The sequence below is a fragment of the Bos javanicus genome, chromosome 15, assembly GCF_032452875.1.
Source record: "Bos javanicus breed banteng chromosome 15, ARS-OSU_banteng_1.0, whole genome shotgun sequence".
NCBI classification, from domain to species: domain Eukaryota; kingdom Metazoa; phylum Chordata; class Mammalia; order Artiodactyla; family Bovidae; genus Bos; species Bos javanicus.
The window spans coordinates 9,052,416-9,071,798 of record NC_083882.1 but is presented as its reverse complement, the minus strand read 5'-3'; the positions used below and the strand labels follow the sequence as shown (position 1 = coordinate 9,071,798).

General features: G+C 36.3%; 1 protein-coding gene across 1 annotated transcript in view; it reads left to right on the top strand.

Annotated features, from left to right (window-relative positions):
* The window catches only part of CNTN5 (contactin 5), a 1,653,888-nt gene that overhangs the window by 1,330,769 nt on the left and 303,736 nt on the right, over positions 1 to 19,383 (top strand). Inside the window, exons 12-13 of the mRNA XM_061440146.1 lie at positions 2,874 to 3,003; positions 8,185 to 8,335. Of these exons, the coding sequence (XP_061296130.1) occupies positions 2,874 to 3,003; positions 8,185 to 8,335 (281 nt within the window). The remainder of the gene's footprint in view (positions 1 to 2,873; positions 3,004 to 8,184; positions 8,336 to 19,383) is intronic.

Here is a 19,383-nt window from a genome sequence, read left to right as displayed (position 1 = left end):
TCAAACTCACATCCATCGAGTCGGTGATGCCATCCAGCCATCTCATCCTCTGTCATCCCCTTCTCCTCCTGCCCCCAATCCCTCCCAGCATCAGAGTCTTTTCCAATGAGTCAGCTCTTCCCATCAGGTGGCCAAAGTACTGGAGTTTCAGCTTTAGCATCATTCCTTCCAAAGATCACCCACTACTGATCTTCTTTAGAATGGACTGGTTGGATCTCCTTGCAGTCCAAGGGACGCTCAAGAGTCTTCTCCAACACCACCATGCAAAAGCATCAGTTCTTCGGTGCTCAGCTTTCTTCACAGTCCAACTCTCACATCCATACATGACTACTGGAAAAACCATAGCCTTGACTAGACGGATCTTTGTTGGCAAAGTAGTGTCTCTGCTTTTGAATATGCTATCTAGGTTGGTCATAACTTTCCTTCCAAGAATTAAGCATCTTTTAATTTCATGGCTGCAATCACCATCTGCAGTGATTTTGGAGCCCCCTGAAATAAAGTCTGACACTGTTTCCCCTGTTTCCCCATCTATTTCCATGAAGTGATGGGACCAGATGCCATGATCTTAGTTTTTTGAATGTTGAGCTGAAGCCTCCTCATGGGAGAGACTGACTGAGGGGGAAACTGTATCTTGTTCTGATGGGTGGGGTCATGCTCAGTAAATCTTTAATCCAATTTTCTTTGAAGGGTGGCGCTGTGTTCCCTCCCTGTTATTTGACCTGAGGCCAAATTATGGTGGAGGTAATGAAGATAATGGGGACTTTCTTCAAAAGGTCCCATTCAAGCACTCCTTGGTCTATGCTAAAAGCATCAAATTGATGCTTTTGAACTGTTGTCTTGGAGAAGACTCTTGAGAATGCCTTGGACAGCAAGGAGCTTCAACCAGTCAATCCTAAAGGAAATCAGTTCTGACTATTCATTGTTAGGACTGATGCTGAAGCTGAAGCTCTAATACTTTGGCCATCTGATGTGAAGTACTGACTCCTTTGAAAAAACCTTGATGCTGGGAAGGATTGAAGGCAGGAGGAGAAGTGGACAACAAAAGATGAGATGGTTGGATGGTATCACCAACTCGATGGACTTTAGTTTAAGGAAGCTCCAGGAGTTTTTGATGGACAGGGAAGTTTGGAATGCTGCAGTCCATGGGGTTGCAAAGAGTAGGACATGACTGAGTGATTGAACTGAACTGGGTTATGTTTCTCTTTCAGAAGTTGTGCCCTGCCACTTTCCCTCCTGTTATAAGATCACATATATTGTAAGAGACATGATTGGGAGAGAATCTTAGTCTTCTGTGTCCTAGGCAGTTTCTTTCCATGACATGCTTCTAACATAGACTTAAATTGCTTTTTAGTAAATCTAGTAAGTGTTTTTAAAGCAACTTAATAAGTACCAGATTTGAAAATAAATCACCATTTAATATCAGAATAATTGTTATAATTTCACCTTTCCCTTGTATCCCTTTTAAGCCCAGGGGAAATAGTCAATTACCTATGGACAAAAGGGAGGGAAAGTGTGTAAATTGAAATTCCAAACATAGCTTCTGCCCAAGTTCTGCCATTATCAAAGGATCTCGTTTCTGTAGTTTGCCTTTTTGGACCTTGATTTGCCCTTTTGTAAAATCAAAAAATTGGATCATATCACCCTCACAGTCACATCCAACTCCATTATTCCCTTATTCTAAAATCACTAAGGCCCAAAGCACAGTTACAGAAAAAGACTGACACAAATAAAAAGAGTAGGAGAACTGTTAAAGAAAACTGAGAGGGAGGGAGCGGGAATCCTGGGACATTGGCTTATTGCCTGTCTCTCTAATCTTCTTGGGATATCACATAAACCTTGGGAAGGGCCCTGTGGTGGTTATACTGTCTACTCTCATCAACTCAGTAAATCCGCTGGCAGATGAATGAATGGGTTTATTTTAAAAATGATGTCAAATTACTTGGCATCTGTTGATAGATAAGCAAAGTACTGCTCACTAAAATTAAAAGAATGATTTGCTTGATGTTAAATAGATAAGATACCTGATTGTTAAACAACATTTTAAATTTAAAATTTGTTTTTGAAGTGTGCTCTTGGCCTCAGTTTACCTCAGTTTGCATATGTTTAATTTTTTGCCTTCTGTATTATTTCATCTGATAATGAAATTTACATTTTCTGACCAAAAGTTTTATACAGATTCCAGTTATAGGACAGTTTTTTATTTATTTTTTTAAATCTATGTCATTGTGCCGGGAAGTGAGAGAAAAGACAAACATCTGACCATATCTATATAATAGATTCTTGGAATTTAGTGGACTGTATTTAACCTTGATCCTACATATCTGTAGTCTCAATCCTTTCTACATTTGAGCTCCAGCTTCTTATTTGTAAAATAAATTCAATAAAAGCATTATCTGAAGACTGTATTTCATAAGCTTAACCAGTATACCAAACAAAAGCAGCTTATTTTAAAATATAATCAAAAGTAAAGTTCATAAAAATAACTATAAGAAGATATAATTTCTTTTCTGATCAAAACATAGCTATATTTTGCATTAGAATAATGCATAATAAATTTGTTTTCCTAAGTTGAAATAATGTTCAACTGTATTAATTGTGGGGGCTTCATGTTGACTCAGATAGTAAAGAATCTGTCTGCAATGTAGGAGACCCACGTTCAGTGACTGGGTCAGGAAGATCCCCTGAAGGGAATAGCTACACACACCAGTATTCTTGCCTGGAGAATTCCATGGATAGGAGTCGAATGGCTATAGTCCACGGGGTTTCAAAGTTGGAGGCCTTTTTTTTTTTTTTTTTTTAATCTAGGACAGAGTAACTGTAAAATATGTGTGAAACATTCAATTTCTTTATCTATTTTTCTTATTCCATTACAGAGTAGGATTGAGATGGTTAATGGAGTATTGATGATCCACAACGTGAATCAATCGGATGCTGGAATGTATCAGTGTTTGGCTGAAAATAAATACGGAACCATTTATGCAAGTGCTGAACTGAAGATTTTAGGTATGCATTTTCTAACTAAATAAATAGGAAAGAAGTGTGGCTTCTTTTCATGCTCTAATTCTTACTATACTGAAGGTTTATGATGTGATCGTAAAAATCTATTTTATCTTTTAAAAATAAATAATATGCCTTGCTGATATGTACTTTTTAAATTTTGGGAGATAAGGTTATATGGCATACAGTTTGTCCCATAACTTTTATTTTCTTTAATTTTAGTTTCAATCATAACAGATTTACACAATATATCTTTTCTATGGCTTTAAAAAATCACATAAGAAAAGTATGCTAACTTTCAAGGAAACTTGTCATAAGGGTAGAGGATCAGAATATAGGTTATCAACATCGCAATGCTTAATATTTTCCCAAGCTGCTCCTACCTACCAGTAGGCATGGGGCTCCTGCAAGGCAGGACTCCCAAGAAAGCATTCTCTGTTAAAAGGATGTTATCACCTTAAAAGGTTAATGAGAGCCCTCCTAAAGCCAGGCACAGTAAGCTCATAGGGTTACATCTGGAATATAACCAGAACACAAGCACTACTTCACACTTTACTACAAGAAAAATTCAATCCAGGGAAATAGACTACCAGATTGAGTCTCTTTAGGTCACTGGACTTGATTTTCCTTTTTCTCACTCTCAAGATTTTATAAATTTTGGTTCTGGAATAGGAGAGAGACTTAGATGATCTCAATACACCATTTCTCAAAAGTGGGCAAAAGCCTGAGTGTGCTTTGTACTTCCCACTGACCCAAAGCACAACATTAACAGAAACACCCAAGCTCTTCGAATCTGAAAATGCGCCTTTCATATATCAGTTAAATATAATATGCCATAAATCAACTTGAATTATGAATGTTTACATTTGAAATTTCTTCATACTATAACAAATCCATCCAATGTTGATACAGGAGTCCATGTTTCAGTGTATTACACCCTAACCAATCAAAAAGTATTTGCTTTCTTGTTAACTCATACACTTGTATTTCTGAATTAAAAAAAAAACTGCTTCAGAACTCACCTAATCAATGGTTTATCCAGAAACACTCTCAAATGGGTCCCTTTCTTATTCAAAAATATATTTTCAAAATTACCTTTAATAAGGTATATCCCCAGTAGGCAACAAAATACGTTATCTTTCTATAAATTTCTAAACTTTTCTTTCAATTTCTTAACTCATTTCAGTTGGTACCTTTTTCTGTTTGTGATGCATAGATATCTTTTAATGTTATGTGCTATGCTAAAACATTAGATATCTTTTAATGTTATGTGTTATGTGCTAGTATAACTATGTTATACTTCTATGTAGTGAACATAAAACACAAATGAAATATTCATAAGTTGTCAGACTGGCATAAATAAATGTCTAAGATACAATAAACTCGTACAGATGTTTTCCAGTTTCTCTTTTAGATATAAAAGTGTCTCTTTTTTGTTTGTTTGTTTGTTTGTTTGACATATTCTTTTATTTTATTTTATTTTTAAACTTTACATAATTGTATTAGTTTTGCCAAATATCAAAATGAATCCATCACAGGTATACATGTGCTCCCCATCCTGAACCCTCCTCCCTCCTCCCTCCCCATACCATCCCTCTGGGTCATCCCAGTGCACTAGCCCCAAGCATCCAGTATCATGCATAGTTCAGCATTTTAGGAATCAGTGAACTAAAATGGACTGGAACTAGTGAATTTAACTCAGATGATCATTATATCTAATACTTTGGGTAAGAATCCCTTAGAAGAAATAGAGTAGCCATCATAGTCAACAAGAGTCTGAAGTGCAGTACTTGGATGCAATCTGAAAAACGACAGAATCATCTCTTTTCGTTTCCAAGGCAAACCATTCAATATCACAGTAATCCAAGTCTATGCCCCAACCACTAATGCTGAAGAAGCTGAACGGTTTGGTGAAGAACTACAAGACCTTCTAGAACAAACACCCCCAAAAGATGTCCGTTTCATTATAGGGGACTGAAATGCAAAAGTAGAAAGTCGACAAATACCTGGAGTAACCGGCAAATTTGACCTTGAAGTACAGATGAAGTAGGGCAAAGGCTAACAGCGTTTTGCCAAGAGAATGCACTGGTCATAGCAAATACCCTCTTCCAACAACACAAGAGAAGATTCTACACATGGTCACCACCAGAAGGTCAATACCAAAATCAGATTGATTATATTCTTTGCAGCCAAGGATGTAGAAGCTCTATATAGTCAGCAAAAAATGAGGCTGAAAGCTGACTGTGGGTGAGATTATGAACTCCCTACTGCCAAATTCAGACTTAAAGAAAGTAAGGAAAACCACTAGACCATTCAGGTATGACCTAAATCAAATCCCTTATGATTATACAGTGGAAGTGACAAATAGATTCAAGGGATTAGATCTGATAAAGTGCTTAAAGAACCATGGAGGGAATTCATCATATTGTACAGGAGACAGGGATCAAGACCATCCCCAAGAAAAAGAAATGCAAAATGGCAAAATGGTCGACTGAGGAAGCCTTACAAATAGCTGAGAAAAGAAGAGAAGCTAAAGGTAAAGGAGAAAAGGAAAGATACACGCATTTGAACACAAAGTCCTGAAGAATAGCAAGGAAAGATAAGAAAGCCTTCCTCAGTGATAAATGCAAAGAAAAAGAGGAAAACAATAGAATGGGAAAAGACTAGAGATCTCAAGAAGAGCAGAGATACCAAGGGAATATTTCATGCAAAGATGGGCACAATTAAGGACAGAGAAACTATACAAAAAGATCTTCAGAAACCATATAATCACAATGGTGTGATCACTCACCTAGAGCCAGACATCCTGAAATGAAAAGTCAAGTGGGCCTTAGGAGGCATCACTATGAACAAAGCTAGTGGACATGATGGAATTACAGGTGAGCTATTTCAAATCCTAAAAGATGATGCTGTGAAAGTGCTGCACTCAATATGTCACCAAATTTGGAAAACTCAGCAGTGACCACAGGACTGGAAAAGGTCAGTTTTCATTCCAATCCCAAAGAAAGGCAATGCCAAAGAATGCTCAAGCTACCACACAATTGCACTCATCTCACACACTAGTAAAGTAATGCTCAAAATTCTCCAAGCCAGGCTTCAGCAATACGTGAACCGTGAACTTCCAGATGTTCAAGCTGGGCTTAAAAAGGCCGGGGAACCAGAGATCAAACTGTCAACGTCTGTTGGATCATGGAAAAACACCAGAGTTCCAGAAAAACACCTACTTCTTCTTTATTGACTATGGCAAAGCCTTTGACTTTTGGATCACAACAAACTATGGAAAATTCTTAAAGAGATGGGAATAACTGCACCCCCTACCTGACTCCTGGGAAATCTGTATTCAGGTCAAGAAGCAACAGTTAGAACTGGACATGGAACAGCAGACTGGTTCCAAATCGGGAAAGGAGTATGTCAAGGCTGTATATTGTTGCCTTGCTTAATTAACTTATATGCAGAGTACATCATGCAAAGTGCTGGGCTGGATGAAGCACAAGGTGGAATCAAGTTTGCTGGGAGAAATATCAGTAACTTCAGATATGCAGATGACACCACCCTTATGGCAGAAAATGAAGAAGAACTAAAGAGCCTCTTGATGAAAGTGAAAGAGGAGAGTGAAAAAGTTGGCTTAGAAGTCAACACTCAGAAAACTAAAATCATGACATCTGGTCCCATCGCTTCATGGGAAATAGATGAGGAAACAGTGGAAACAGTAAGACTTTGAGTGCAGCCATGAAATTAAAAGGCATTTGCTCCTTGGAAGAAAAGCTATGACCAAGCTAGACAGCATATTAAAAAGCAGGGACATTCTTTTGCCAACAAAGGTCCATCTAGTCAAAGCTATGGTTTTTTCCAGTAGTCATGTATGAGTGTGAGAGTTGGAATACAAAGACAGCTGAGTACCAAAGAACAGATGCTTTTGAACTGTGATGTTGGAGAAGACTCTTGACAGCCTCTTGGACTACAAGGAGATCCAACCAGTCCATCCTAAAGGAAATCAGTCCTGAATATTCATTGTAAGGACTGATGATGAAGATGAAACTCCAATACTTTGGCCATCTGATGGGAAGAACTGACTCATTGAAAAGACCTTGATTCTGGGAAAGATTGAAGGCAGGAGGAGAAGGGGATGACAGAGGATCAGATGGTTGAATGGCATCTCTGACAGGCTTGACATGAGTTTGAGTAGGCTCCAGGATTTGGTGGTGCAGCAAGCCTTGCATGCTGCAGTCCATGGGGTAACAAATAGTTGGATATGACTGAGCGACTGATCTGCACTGAACTTTAGTTCATCATTCTTAACCACAGTTACCTACTGGAATGTCTTGGGAAGTTTAAATGAAAACTATTAATAAAAATCTAGTAATACAAAATAAATATTAATGAATGTTCAGGCCTAGGTGAATAATTGCAACCAATGAGTTGAAATTTGAATTATTAAATTTCTTAAAAATGTATTTCTTAAAACTCTACATTTAGTTTTGTACATTATTTAAATGCACTTCTCAGGTGGCCCCATGCTAAAGAAGCTGCCTGCCAATGCAGGAGGTGCAGGAGATCCCAGTTCCGTGCCTGGGTCAGGAAGACCCCTGAAGTAGAAAATGGTAACCTGTTCCAGTATTCTTGCCTGGAAAATTATGTGTGGCAATGATCTGAAATGACTGAGAATCTGAACACACACACACATACACATTATTAAATAAAATATGCGTCGAGACTCAGAGATTAGAAACAGCTGACACAGGATTGCCTTCTCCACAGATAGCCTCCATTTTTCCAAAGGAAGGCCCAAACAGACCCATGTTCAACCCCTTCACCTTTTGCCCAAGGGGATCATTAAGCTTTCACAATTAAAGTTTAATTATAATTAAAGCATCTCATTCTTTGAAACAACTTTTGTCTGTGGACTTCCCTGGTGGCTCAGATGGTAAAGCGTCTGCCTACAATGCAGGAGACACGGGTTCAGTAGGCCCCACAATTGTAAGAACCTGCTAAAGGAAAGGACAGCCAATAAGATATCTATTAAGTAATAATTAAATTAAATTTCAAATTAGTGCCTTTTATATGTGTAGGTATCCTATGATTTTATTAAAAATGCATTCCAAAGATAAAATTGCCTAAACTCAGTGAATCATCCATTAGAAATTACTGTCATTGCTTCTGGTAGAATTAACCTTTTCTTTTTTATAGCTTCAGCTCCCACTTTTGCACTGAATCAACTGAAGAAAACAATAATTATTCCCAAAGACCAAGAAGTCATCATAGAGTGCAAACCTCAAGGATCTCCAAAACCAACTATCTCTTGGAAGAAGGGAGACAAAGCAGTTAGAGAAAATAAAAGGTTAGAAGTCTATTTCATAATTTAAACTTTTAATATCAGACTTTTCTGAAGTTGCAGATGATACAGACAAAATATATGAGTCTTAACATAATGGTGAGACATATTTCATGAAATGACTGAGCTATGGTTTTGTCTTCATAATCATTAAAAAAAGATCAAGTGATCTATAAAGGAAAAAGTTCTATCTCAAAATGGCCATATTTCTTTGTTTTTGTGGTATTTCAGCACCAACTGGGAATTTCACCATATTATGAAGAAAGCAAACACTTTCATTCAGTTAGTTAATTCTTCATTTTGGGTCTCTACGTGTAAGGACCCAGAAGTTATCTATGATAATTTTTAGATGATGGGTTCTCATTTCAATGTTAGTATTAAAAATAATATAAACATATTCTTGATATCCTGAGTAATTCTTTTATGACAGAATACTGCCAAGCAAAATTTGGGTCTAAATTTTCATTTTTGCTTTAATTATGTTTATGAAAAATGCTATAGAATTATTTCAGTTGCTACATGCAAATGAGGAATGTACAGAGAACTGTCTACCATATAAAGGTCTGTCATTGATACATAAAGCCAAAGCAGAGCATAGGACTACAAATGGGGGGAAATGATGAGAGCATCACATAGTTGCACAACAGTCCATGTACGACAAATTTAAAAGTCCCATGCGTTACCAATCATTATCATCTGGTGTTGCAAATGGTGGTTTGATAAAATATTATCCTCTATTATGTTAAAATAATGTTGCATATTGTTTAAGGTTATGTTTTTTATTGGATTTATAAAAATAAGGAGTTTATGTTTTGATTTATGTTTCAGTCTCAGTAAACATATAGCTAAAATAATTTAAGTCAGCATTAGAGTCCATTAAACAATTCCTTAAGTAATTTTGGAATATTTTGACATATTTGAAAAATATCTTTGGAATATATGCTTTTCCCATTGAAGTCTGAGAAATATTATTTTAAGTTGCATGTCTCTAATGAAATAATTTATGAATGATTGGATTATGATCAGTCCCAAGGATCTATGCTGCCTAGAATTGATATGGATTATCGTGAACATTGGGTTTCCCAGGTAGCACCAGTGGTAAGGAATCCATCTGCAATGCAAGAGATGTGGGTTTGATCCCTGGGTCGGGAAGATCCCCTGGAATACAGCATGGCAGCCCTCTCAAATATTCTTGCCTGGAGAATCCCACGGACAGAGGAGCCTGGTGGGCTATGGTCCATAGGGTCACAAAGAGTTGGATATGATTGAAATGACTTATCTCGCACATAATGGATATTTTGTTAAAAAAAAAAATACTCTTTCTTAGTGCAAGTGAGATTGGGGAGCGAATTACAAGCTGTAAGTTTAGTGTTGCATTTGGTTGAACTGTATATGGTTGAAGTGAATTTTTAATGATTATTGCTCAGAAATATGAAAAAAACAAAGAAACAAAAACCTCACACAAACCTTTCATTATAATAGAAGAAAATGAATTTATAGTATCCTAGTAAGAACATATACTTTACATTGCTTAGTTAGCATTTTTTGAATATATTACATTTTCTCATAATATCATCAATATATATATGCCATATTAGTATAAGCCATTCCATTTGAAATGCATTACTTTGTTTTATGTTTGAAAATGACATGTGAGCCTTGTTTTATTTATTTCAGTTCACCATAGAATGTCCCTCATCAACTATTTGTAGACATCACATTGAGTTTAATAAGCCTAGTGCTATCACTTTTGTCAAAGCAAAAGTACTGAAAGAGGAATGGGATTATGAATTTCTATTACAAAAATATGAGTGTAATAAACTTTTTATTTTACAGAAGTCAAAATTCATAGTTATGAATTTTCCATTTTTCTTGCTCCCTTTTCTATTTACTGCTAACTCCTTGGTTAACAATGAAATACAATGGCATCAAACTAAGATCACTCACATTTTCATATTTCAATACCTCTGGTCAAAATGCTATTTAGCAATAATATTGAAAGGTGTTTTTATTTAAGTAAAAGTAAGATTTGGACACAATTACTTAGTATTTTATTACCCTGAACTATATGTTTAAATCTGTAAATTGGTTTAATTTAATAACAAATGTCAAATATAATAGGTGCATCTTTATTCTTAAAAATTGGCAGGCACACTTGTAAAATATAATTTTTAGTGATATATAACTTACTAACATTTTTGGCAGTGTCAAGTTTCACTAAGAATACAATCTAGTTGAATATAAAAAATAAATGTTCAAATATTAAAATAAGAGGCTAAGATTTAAATAACAGTAGAAAGAATTCCACAAAGCATTATAAGAATACACATAGATAGTGGACAATTGTACATTCTAAAAATATGAGCTCAAAACAAAAGTTTAAATGTATATATTTTATATGCTTTAGAAGAGTATCTCAATTACATATGACAACTTGTTTTCTTACATATATTTTAGATCATTTGTATCTGTTAAAAGCACTTCAGCCATTTGTAAGTAAAAAGGGAGTGTTTTGCAAAAAGTTTTCAGTTTTGTCTCAGATTCAAAGGATTTGCTAACAAAATAAGTCACACATTATATACAAATGAATAATACCACTATTTATTAGAGAACTACCTAGCTTACTTTCTTTACTAACATTAAAAGAAAAGAGAAACAGCAGAGGAGAGCAATAATACATACCTCACCAAATTGGATTTGCTCCCATCCAGACTTAAATAGCATTGGGAAGTCTCATCCAGACTTAAATAGCATTGGGAAGTATATCACAGCACATACTGAGTCCCAACTGGGCAAAGGTCCCAGGCCGTACATCCACTCTGTGGGTGAGTCTCTTAAAATTGTAGTTTAGGGTTTATAATCCCTCATTCATCAACCTGTGAGCAAATTGAAGCTCTGCTTTCATGTTAATGGTGTTTGTTTTGCCATGCAAAACTTGGAATGTTGTTAAGATCCAGGGCTTGTTTGGCCAGGCCCCCTCCAGGGGCTCAACAACTCCAAGATTCCTTACCTGTCTTATCTATGGTGCTGCAAGTCGCACTCACACCAGGCAGTCTGGGCACTCACAGTCAGGTCAGGTCCAGGCAGGTTAGAAGCAAGGTCAGAGGCCTGCTCTGCATTGTCTCTTAAGCCTAAAAAGACTATTTAATTTCCCTAACAGGGAGATGTTAGAAAACTGTTAATACTTTGAAAATTTAGGGTCATATGTATTTCACATTGGGGCACAGGTTCAAATTATTGTTTATTTTGTTATAAATATGTTCAGCATTCATGTAATCTGCATCAAGTATGTCCTTCACTCATCCAAACTATAATTAGAAAAAAAATGTTAAATGAATAGCCTGAACTTCATTCACAATTTTCAGAGTTATTTGGGGTCTTTCCAAAATAGGATTAAGACAGCAAATGGCAATTTCCTATATGGAGACATAAACACTAGTATTACATTGGGAAAATGGTATTAAAATTATAATATATCATAAGAGGAGCATTAGGTATGAGAAACATATCGCTTTCAAAGCATAAAATTGTGTCCAGAGCAATAATCTAAAAATGAAATAAAAGATTTCAATTGCAGAAAAAAAATTGTCACCAAATCAGCTGAAAATATGTCAGAAACTCAAAATGGTGAATTTGAATCAGCATTAATTTCAATGTAATTCTAAACTGTAAATCTATAACAACTTGCGGTTAATAAGTCATTTATTTTATCAATAGAGTGTCAATTTATTACCTTACCCTCTTCTGCCACATTTTGATGGGTATGTCGGGGCGCATTGTAATTTCCTCAGTTCTGTCTTGCTGCAGCAAAGATTTGAAATGGTGGGCTCGTGTTACAGCTTGGTTACAGCTCAATTTTATTCTGAAAATAAAGGGTAGTACACCCTGGAGGCATGAGGGCAGGCCGACCCCAAAGGAGAGACCTCAGTCCCTCTTGACTTCCTCCTTTTATATGTTTGTTTCCTCCTCTCCTTGAGCCTACCCTATGCAAATTGGGCTAGCCAAGAAGGCCGCTTGTTTTGTTTCACCTGAATTTCTCACTCCAGTCCATGGATTTTCTTTTGTTCCACTTTTATGGACTTTTTCCTTTGTCTTTTAGGCACTGCCATTTTGGACTCCTTTTTCCTATTCTAACTACCCAACAGAATGTTCCCAAATTCAGTTTCATTTTGTTTTGGGAAGGATTCTTCAAAACACAAACTTTCTTAAATTTATCTGTTTTGCTAAAGAAATACATAAATCATTATCCTAAAGTTTAAAGGGCTTCCTGGGTGGCTCAGCAGTAAATAATCTGCCTGTAATGCAGGGGTCATAGGAGACAGGGGTTCAATACCTGGGTTGGGAAGATCTCCTGGAGGAGGACATTTCAACCCACTTTAGTATTCCTGCCTGGAGAACCTCCAAGGACAGAGGAGCCTAGTAGGCTACATTCCATAGAGTCACAGAGAGACTGACAGGACTGAAGATACTTTAGCATGCACACATGCATGCAAATTTTAAATGTAATAAAGAATAACTAGGACACAACATGAATTTTAGAAGAAATGTGATTAACAAATAAGTTGCCTGATTATACATACAAAATATTTCATTCATTTGGCCCTAAGTGGTAAAACTAAAATATGTAAGAAAATGGATTATGTCAGAGTTTGTGAGTTGTTTATAGTCATTTGTTTTTTTATAAGAATGAATTGTCTATACCAGGATATAATCGGTATGAACTGCTGCTCAAACAGTAAATCATATTATTGCTAATAATGATGATGATTGCTTTTAAGTCCATAGCATTTATAATTTACAGAGAAGTTTATCATTGTGGGTAACAGTAGAACCCAGTGTGTAAAGCGGGAAGATGATGAGTTTTCAACAGGTTACTTAATTTTCTTACTGATAAAATTAGGATCTAAAAGAATAAGAGTAACTGTTAGGTACTGAGAAATAAATGAAATTTTGTGTGTAAAATACATTGGCTGGTATATGGCATTCAGTAAGTGCTCAATAAATGTTACTGTGTTGATAAATCTGTTGCTGCTGATGTGGACAGTGGTGGTGGTGGTGGTGATGGTGTCATTTGAACTTTTGAGTCTTTGGATACTGGTCTTAATTTTTCTTATCAGTAGTTCTGAAAAACTTTAACACTTTCCTATCCTTTCTCCAATAATTAGGGGAAACATGCCTAAATTAAGTTATTATCTGGCATTTAAAAAGCCTTTAGTGCCTTCCATGTGATAAATTTGCTAATCTATGTTAGCATTCTTTATCCATCAGACTCCAAACCTACACTTCTTGGCATTTTTTCATGGTATGGCCATTCTCACCAATCTTACCTATTCTTGGTTCAATATTATTAGAATAGTTTTTGAACTAGTGGGCTCAATAGTTACCTGTTCTGTGATCAGTATCATAGGCCATGTTAATATACATGTAATGAATATACACAGAGAGTAATGGAAATAGAGAGGAAGATTTTTAAAATATATTTGGGTATTTTTTTTTTCTTTTATGGAATCTCCAGGTTTTGTCCCATTGCTTTAAAAAATCACCAGCACATGTCCACTTAAGTTCCTTTATCGATCATGTCCATTTTCATACTGAAACTAATTTGTTCCAGGAATACTAAGACATGAAACAGTCCATAGGGATTTTCTCCTCTAGTGTACTTTCATTCAGAATCTTCTGCTCATCAAACGCATATTAGATTTTCACTTCAGCTCATTATTTCCATTACTTGGCCATTAACTTCTGTTAAAATATAATCACCCAGAGGCACTCCAGCAGTGCGCAAATATTAAGCCTTCATTATTCCATGTTCATTTTCTGTATTTTTTGTGGGCAAAGACAATCTTGGCTGAAATGAAGAATACATTGCTTTTGCAAAGGCACAGGTTTTTTGTTTATTCTCCATCTGCATATATTAAAACTGTTATTGAAACCCATAAAATATGTCATATATGTTTTTAAAATTGTTCACAATTATTGTAATAAGTACCAATTTTCATTTCTAGACCAAGGAGAGTGGGTACCAGTTATGGAGAAAATGGACTATAATTCAGATGGGTGCTAAGGAAACCCTGTATCCCAAAATATAAAAAGTATCCTATGGAGGGGTAGTATTATAGTGTATTTTTTTTTTTTCTTTTATGGGACTATAATCTAAGTAAAGACTTGCTGAAAATCCTTTGTAATAATCCCCTCCTCACCAAAGGAGCTTCAGAACAGCGAAGTTTCCAACTCAGTCATTTAACACGCACAGAAAATTGCACTTGAAGTGCCCATTAGTTGACTTCTGGTGGGAATTCATGTTGTGTTTATTAGGCAACAATGATCAGGCTCACATACTGACTCACAGACATATGGAAAAATATATTCTTAGCACAAGCCCTAAAGGACATCGTTACTGAGGGGAAAACAAAGTCTTCTTTTGTTTTCTCAGGAAGAAAAGGAATTCATGGGTATAATTAGGACCTTGTTTCTGTCCCTCTGTTTCCATCTACATGCTGTGTCTGCTAATGAACAAGCTGTTTTGTTGTTTCCTCTGTGACAATGTCTTTTACATATTAAGAACATAAAACAATATAGACCCTGGGTATCTTGTTTTCTTTTTTTTTTTTTCTTCCAGAGTCTAAGAAATTGTAAATGAGAGAAAATGAGCATTCATATATCAAGAATATATTAGTTGACTTCCTTTGTAAACTAAAATCTATGCTTTCAAAGGAAATAAAATAATCTTAGGGAAGTGAGGGTTGATAGCTACTTTCATAAGATGTAATACTTGTGAATTGTTTACAAGATACAATGTGTTATCTGCCACTCATGGATGGGTATGCTATTCCAGAGGTCCACTGAACTGAAGGGGGTTAGGAGGAAATGGCCTTATACTCCTTATGGTGGGGTTAGGATGCTGACTTCCTGGTCTTAAAAACTAACTGCACAAGGGTCTGCCTGATTAACCTTCTCTTTAAAATCTTAGCAAAACACAAAAGAGGAAAAAAAGCAAAGTCATAGGACCATTGGAAATTAAGCAATGTAGAGGAACACATTTTTGGCCTCTAGGAAGAATCAGGTAAAAATAGGCTCAATTAAGAAATGGTCAAAAGACCGTTCAATCCTAGACCTTTGAAACTACAACTAAATCAAAATATGAAGGGAACAAGGAATCTTCTGCTACCTTCTACTTTATGCCCATACATATTAAATTCAGAAATTCGGCCTCATTACAAATTGACCTGAATCCTTCTAATATACAGAAGCTACTCTTTAAGGTGGCAAGAAGTTTCTCTCCCTACTCCCTCCCATCAACACCAATCCAGGATAAGTTTGGGGATCATGAATCCATCAAGGGGCTGGGAAATGACATAAATTTTAAGATTTGAAGTTTTTCATAAATGAACAATTTTAGTAAATAATGTTATAAAGGAAAAATAATGAAATCCATGGATTCTTGAAATTAGAAACAATAAAGCAGTCAGCTTTTTCCAGGAATCAGTTTACCTGAAAACTGAAATATCATAAGGAAGAGAGAGCAGGAATCAACAAACATCTTGCTGCTATCCAAATGACTTGTATTAGAGGTCTCAGTTCAGTTCAGTTCAGTCGCTCAGTCGTGTCCGACTCTGTGACCCCATGAATCGCAGCATGCCAGGCCATCGTGTCCATCACCAACTTCTGGAGTTCACTCAGACTCATGTCCATTGAGCCAGTGATGCCATCCAGCCATCACATCCTCTGTCGTTCCTTTCTCCTGCCCCCAATCCCTCCCAGCATCAGAGTCTTTTCCAATGAGTCAACTCTTCGCATGAGGTGGCCAAAGTACTGGAGTTTCCGCTTTAGCATCATTCCTTCCAAAGAAATCCCAGGGCTGATCTCCTTCAGAATGGACTGGTTGGATCTCCTTGCAGTACAAGGGACTCTCAAGAGTCTTCTCCAACACCACACTTCAAAAGCATCAATTTTTAGGCGCTCAGCCTTCTTCACAGTCCAACTCTCACATCCATACATGACCACTGGAAAAACCATAGCCTTGACTAGACATACCTTTGTTGGCAAAGTAATGTCTCTGCTTTTGAATATGCTATCTAGGTTGGTCATAACTTACCTTCCAAAGAGGAAGCGTCTTTTAATTTCATGGCTGCAGTCACCATCTGCAGTGATTTTGGAGCCCAGATAAATAAAATCTGACACTGTTTCCACTGTTTCCCCATCTATTTCCCATGCACTGATGGGACAAGATGCCATGATCTTAGTTTTCTGAATGTTAAGCTTTAAGCCAACTGTTTCACTCTCCACTTTCACTTTCATCAAGAAGCTTTTGAGTTCCTCTTCACGTTCTGCCATAAGGGTGGTGTCATCTGCATATCTGAAGTTATTGATATTTCTCCTGGCAATCTTGATTCCAGCTTGTGCTTCTTCCAGCTCAGTGTTTCTCATGATGTACTCTGCATATTAGAGGTCTAGTGAAACCTAAATATATTTTACTTGGTCTTGGGCAGCTGATTGGTGTCAAGATTAATATTTGAGGAAGGGACTCAGACATTGATAGAAATAGTGAAGGGAGGCAAGTGAAACTAAGAATGTTACTAGTAAACAAAGCCAGGCCTCTGAACATGGAAACCCAAAAGAGTGAAAAGCAGAGAGATCTGTAAAGTGTAAAAGCTAATTTATAGTCACAAATATGAGAACAAGACGTGAAAACAAACAAATGTAATAAGCATAGCTGACAGGAATAGATTCAATATAAGTAGATACCAATTTTGTGTCCATACCTACATATAGTAGATGCCCCAAATTGTTCACAGAATACCCCTAAGAGGTGGATTATAGGTAATTTTAATTTTGTGCTTTCCTATACTTTACAAATTTTATATAATTATTATATACTATTTTCTAATTTATGTACTAGTAAGGAAAGTTAAGGTATAGACTAAAAAATTTGTAGGAGTAAATTTCTTAAAATCACATATATCTCTAATAAATTAATTCAAATAGATTTGAGTTGGACATATAAAAAGGTAAGAACATTCTTATTCATCCTGCTATAATTTTTACATCTTTAAGAAGAGTATCTACTTGGTTTTGGAAACAATTTGAATTGCTTGCCCTAGTCTTTTAGAGATTTATTCTAAAAAAATTGGTATGACTGGCACTCGAGATTTATTTTAGTCCAATTTGAGCAGATCTCTGTTTTATTCTACCATTCTTTCAATCAACTGACCAATTGAGCAAAACTTCAATCAATAGAAAATGAAATTTTCAATCCAATTTAAGCATATGTTTAACCATTTTTCTTGGGTTTCCTTCTTTTTTTTTTTTTCCATTTCCCCCTACTGTCCCATAAAAGCCATGGTTTCCCCCATTACCAGGGGAATATTCTCAAAGCACAGCTTTGAAGATGTCATATACATGCTTAAATTACTGATAATCTTCTACTGAATACAATAACAACCCATGAGTATATTTGAAATTCTCCACATTTTCCACATTTTTTTCATTAGTCCATCTAATAGATATGAAGTTGAAATCTATGAAATTTCTACTTTGTCACTTAAAAATGAATGAAGAGCAAGTATTTCATATATTCACACTAATATTTAAACATACCTGCAATGCTATAATGCTTGATGCCAGGAATGGAGTTGTGACTAGAATGTGCAGTGTACCTACCAACATGAAGTTCAGAATCTGCACCTGCCTTATTAACTGCTCAACTCTCTTTCACTCTCCATGGATCTCTACCCATTTATTTCTTCTTTCTACCAAAAAAAAAAAACAACTCCAAAGTATTTTATCTTTAATTAAAATGGACTCTCACAATCCCCCAAATCAGACGCTTTATTTTCTCACCTTGTAACCTTTACTCAAACGTTTCCCTTCTTTCTCCTCTACTCTTTGTAGCATACTAGTAAACCTCAGTACCTAAATCAAATTCCTTATGATTATACAGTGGAAGTGAGAAATAGATTTAAGGGACTAGATGTGATAGACAGTGTCCCTGATGAACTATGGACGGAGGTTCGTGACATTGTACAGGAGACAGGGATCAAGACCATCCCCATGGAAAAGAAATGCAAAAAGCAAAATGGCTGTCTGAGGAGGCCTTACAAATAGTTGTGAAAAGAAGAGAAGTGAAAAGCAAAGGAGAAAAGGAAAGATATAAGCATCTGAATGCAGAGTTGCAAAGAATAGCAAGGAGAGATAAGAAAGTCTTCCTCAGCAATCAATGCAAAGAAATAGATGAAAACAACAGAATGGGAAAGACTAGAGATCTCTTCAAGAAAATTAGAGATACCAAGGGAACATTTCATACAAAGATGGGCTTGATAAAGGACAGAAATGGTATGGACCTAACAGAAGCAGAAGATATTAAGAAAGGTTGCAAGTATACACAGAAGAACTGTACAAAAAAGATCTTCATGACCCAGATAAACACGATGGTGTGATCACTCACCTAGAGCCAGGCATCCTGGAATGTGAAGTCAAGTGGGCCTTAGAAAGCATCACTACAAACAAAGCTAGTGGAGGTGATAAAATTCCAGTTTAGCTATTTAAAATCCTGAAAGATGATGCTGTGAAAGTGCTGCACTCAATATGCCAGCAAATTTAGAAAACTCAGCAGTGGCCACAGGACTGGAAAAGGTCAGTTTTCATTCCAATCCCAAAGAAAGGCAATACCAAAGAATGCTCAAACTACCACACAATTGCACTCATCTCACACGCTAGTAAAGTAATGCTCAAAATTCTCCAAGCCAGGCTTCAGCAATACATGAACTGCGAAATTCCAGATGTTCAAACTGGTTTCAGAAAAGGCAGAGGAACCAGAGATCAAATTGCCAACATCCGCTGGATCATCGAAAAAGCAAGAGAGTTCCAGAAAAACATCTATTTCTGCTTTACTGACTATGCCAAAGCCTTTGACTGTGTGGATCACAATAAACTGTGGAAAATTCTGAAAGAGAGGGGAATACCAGACCACCTGACCTGCCTCTTGAGAAACCTACATGCAGGTCAGGAAGCAACAGTTAGAACTGGAAATGGAACAAAAGACTGGTTGCAAATAG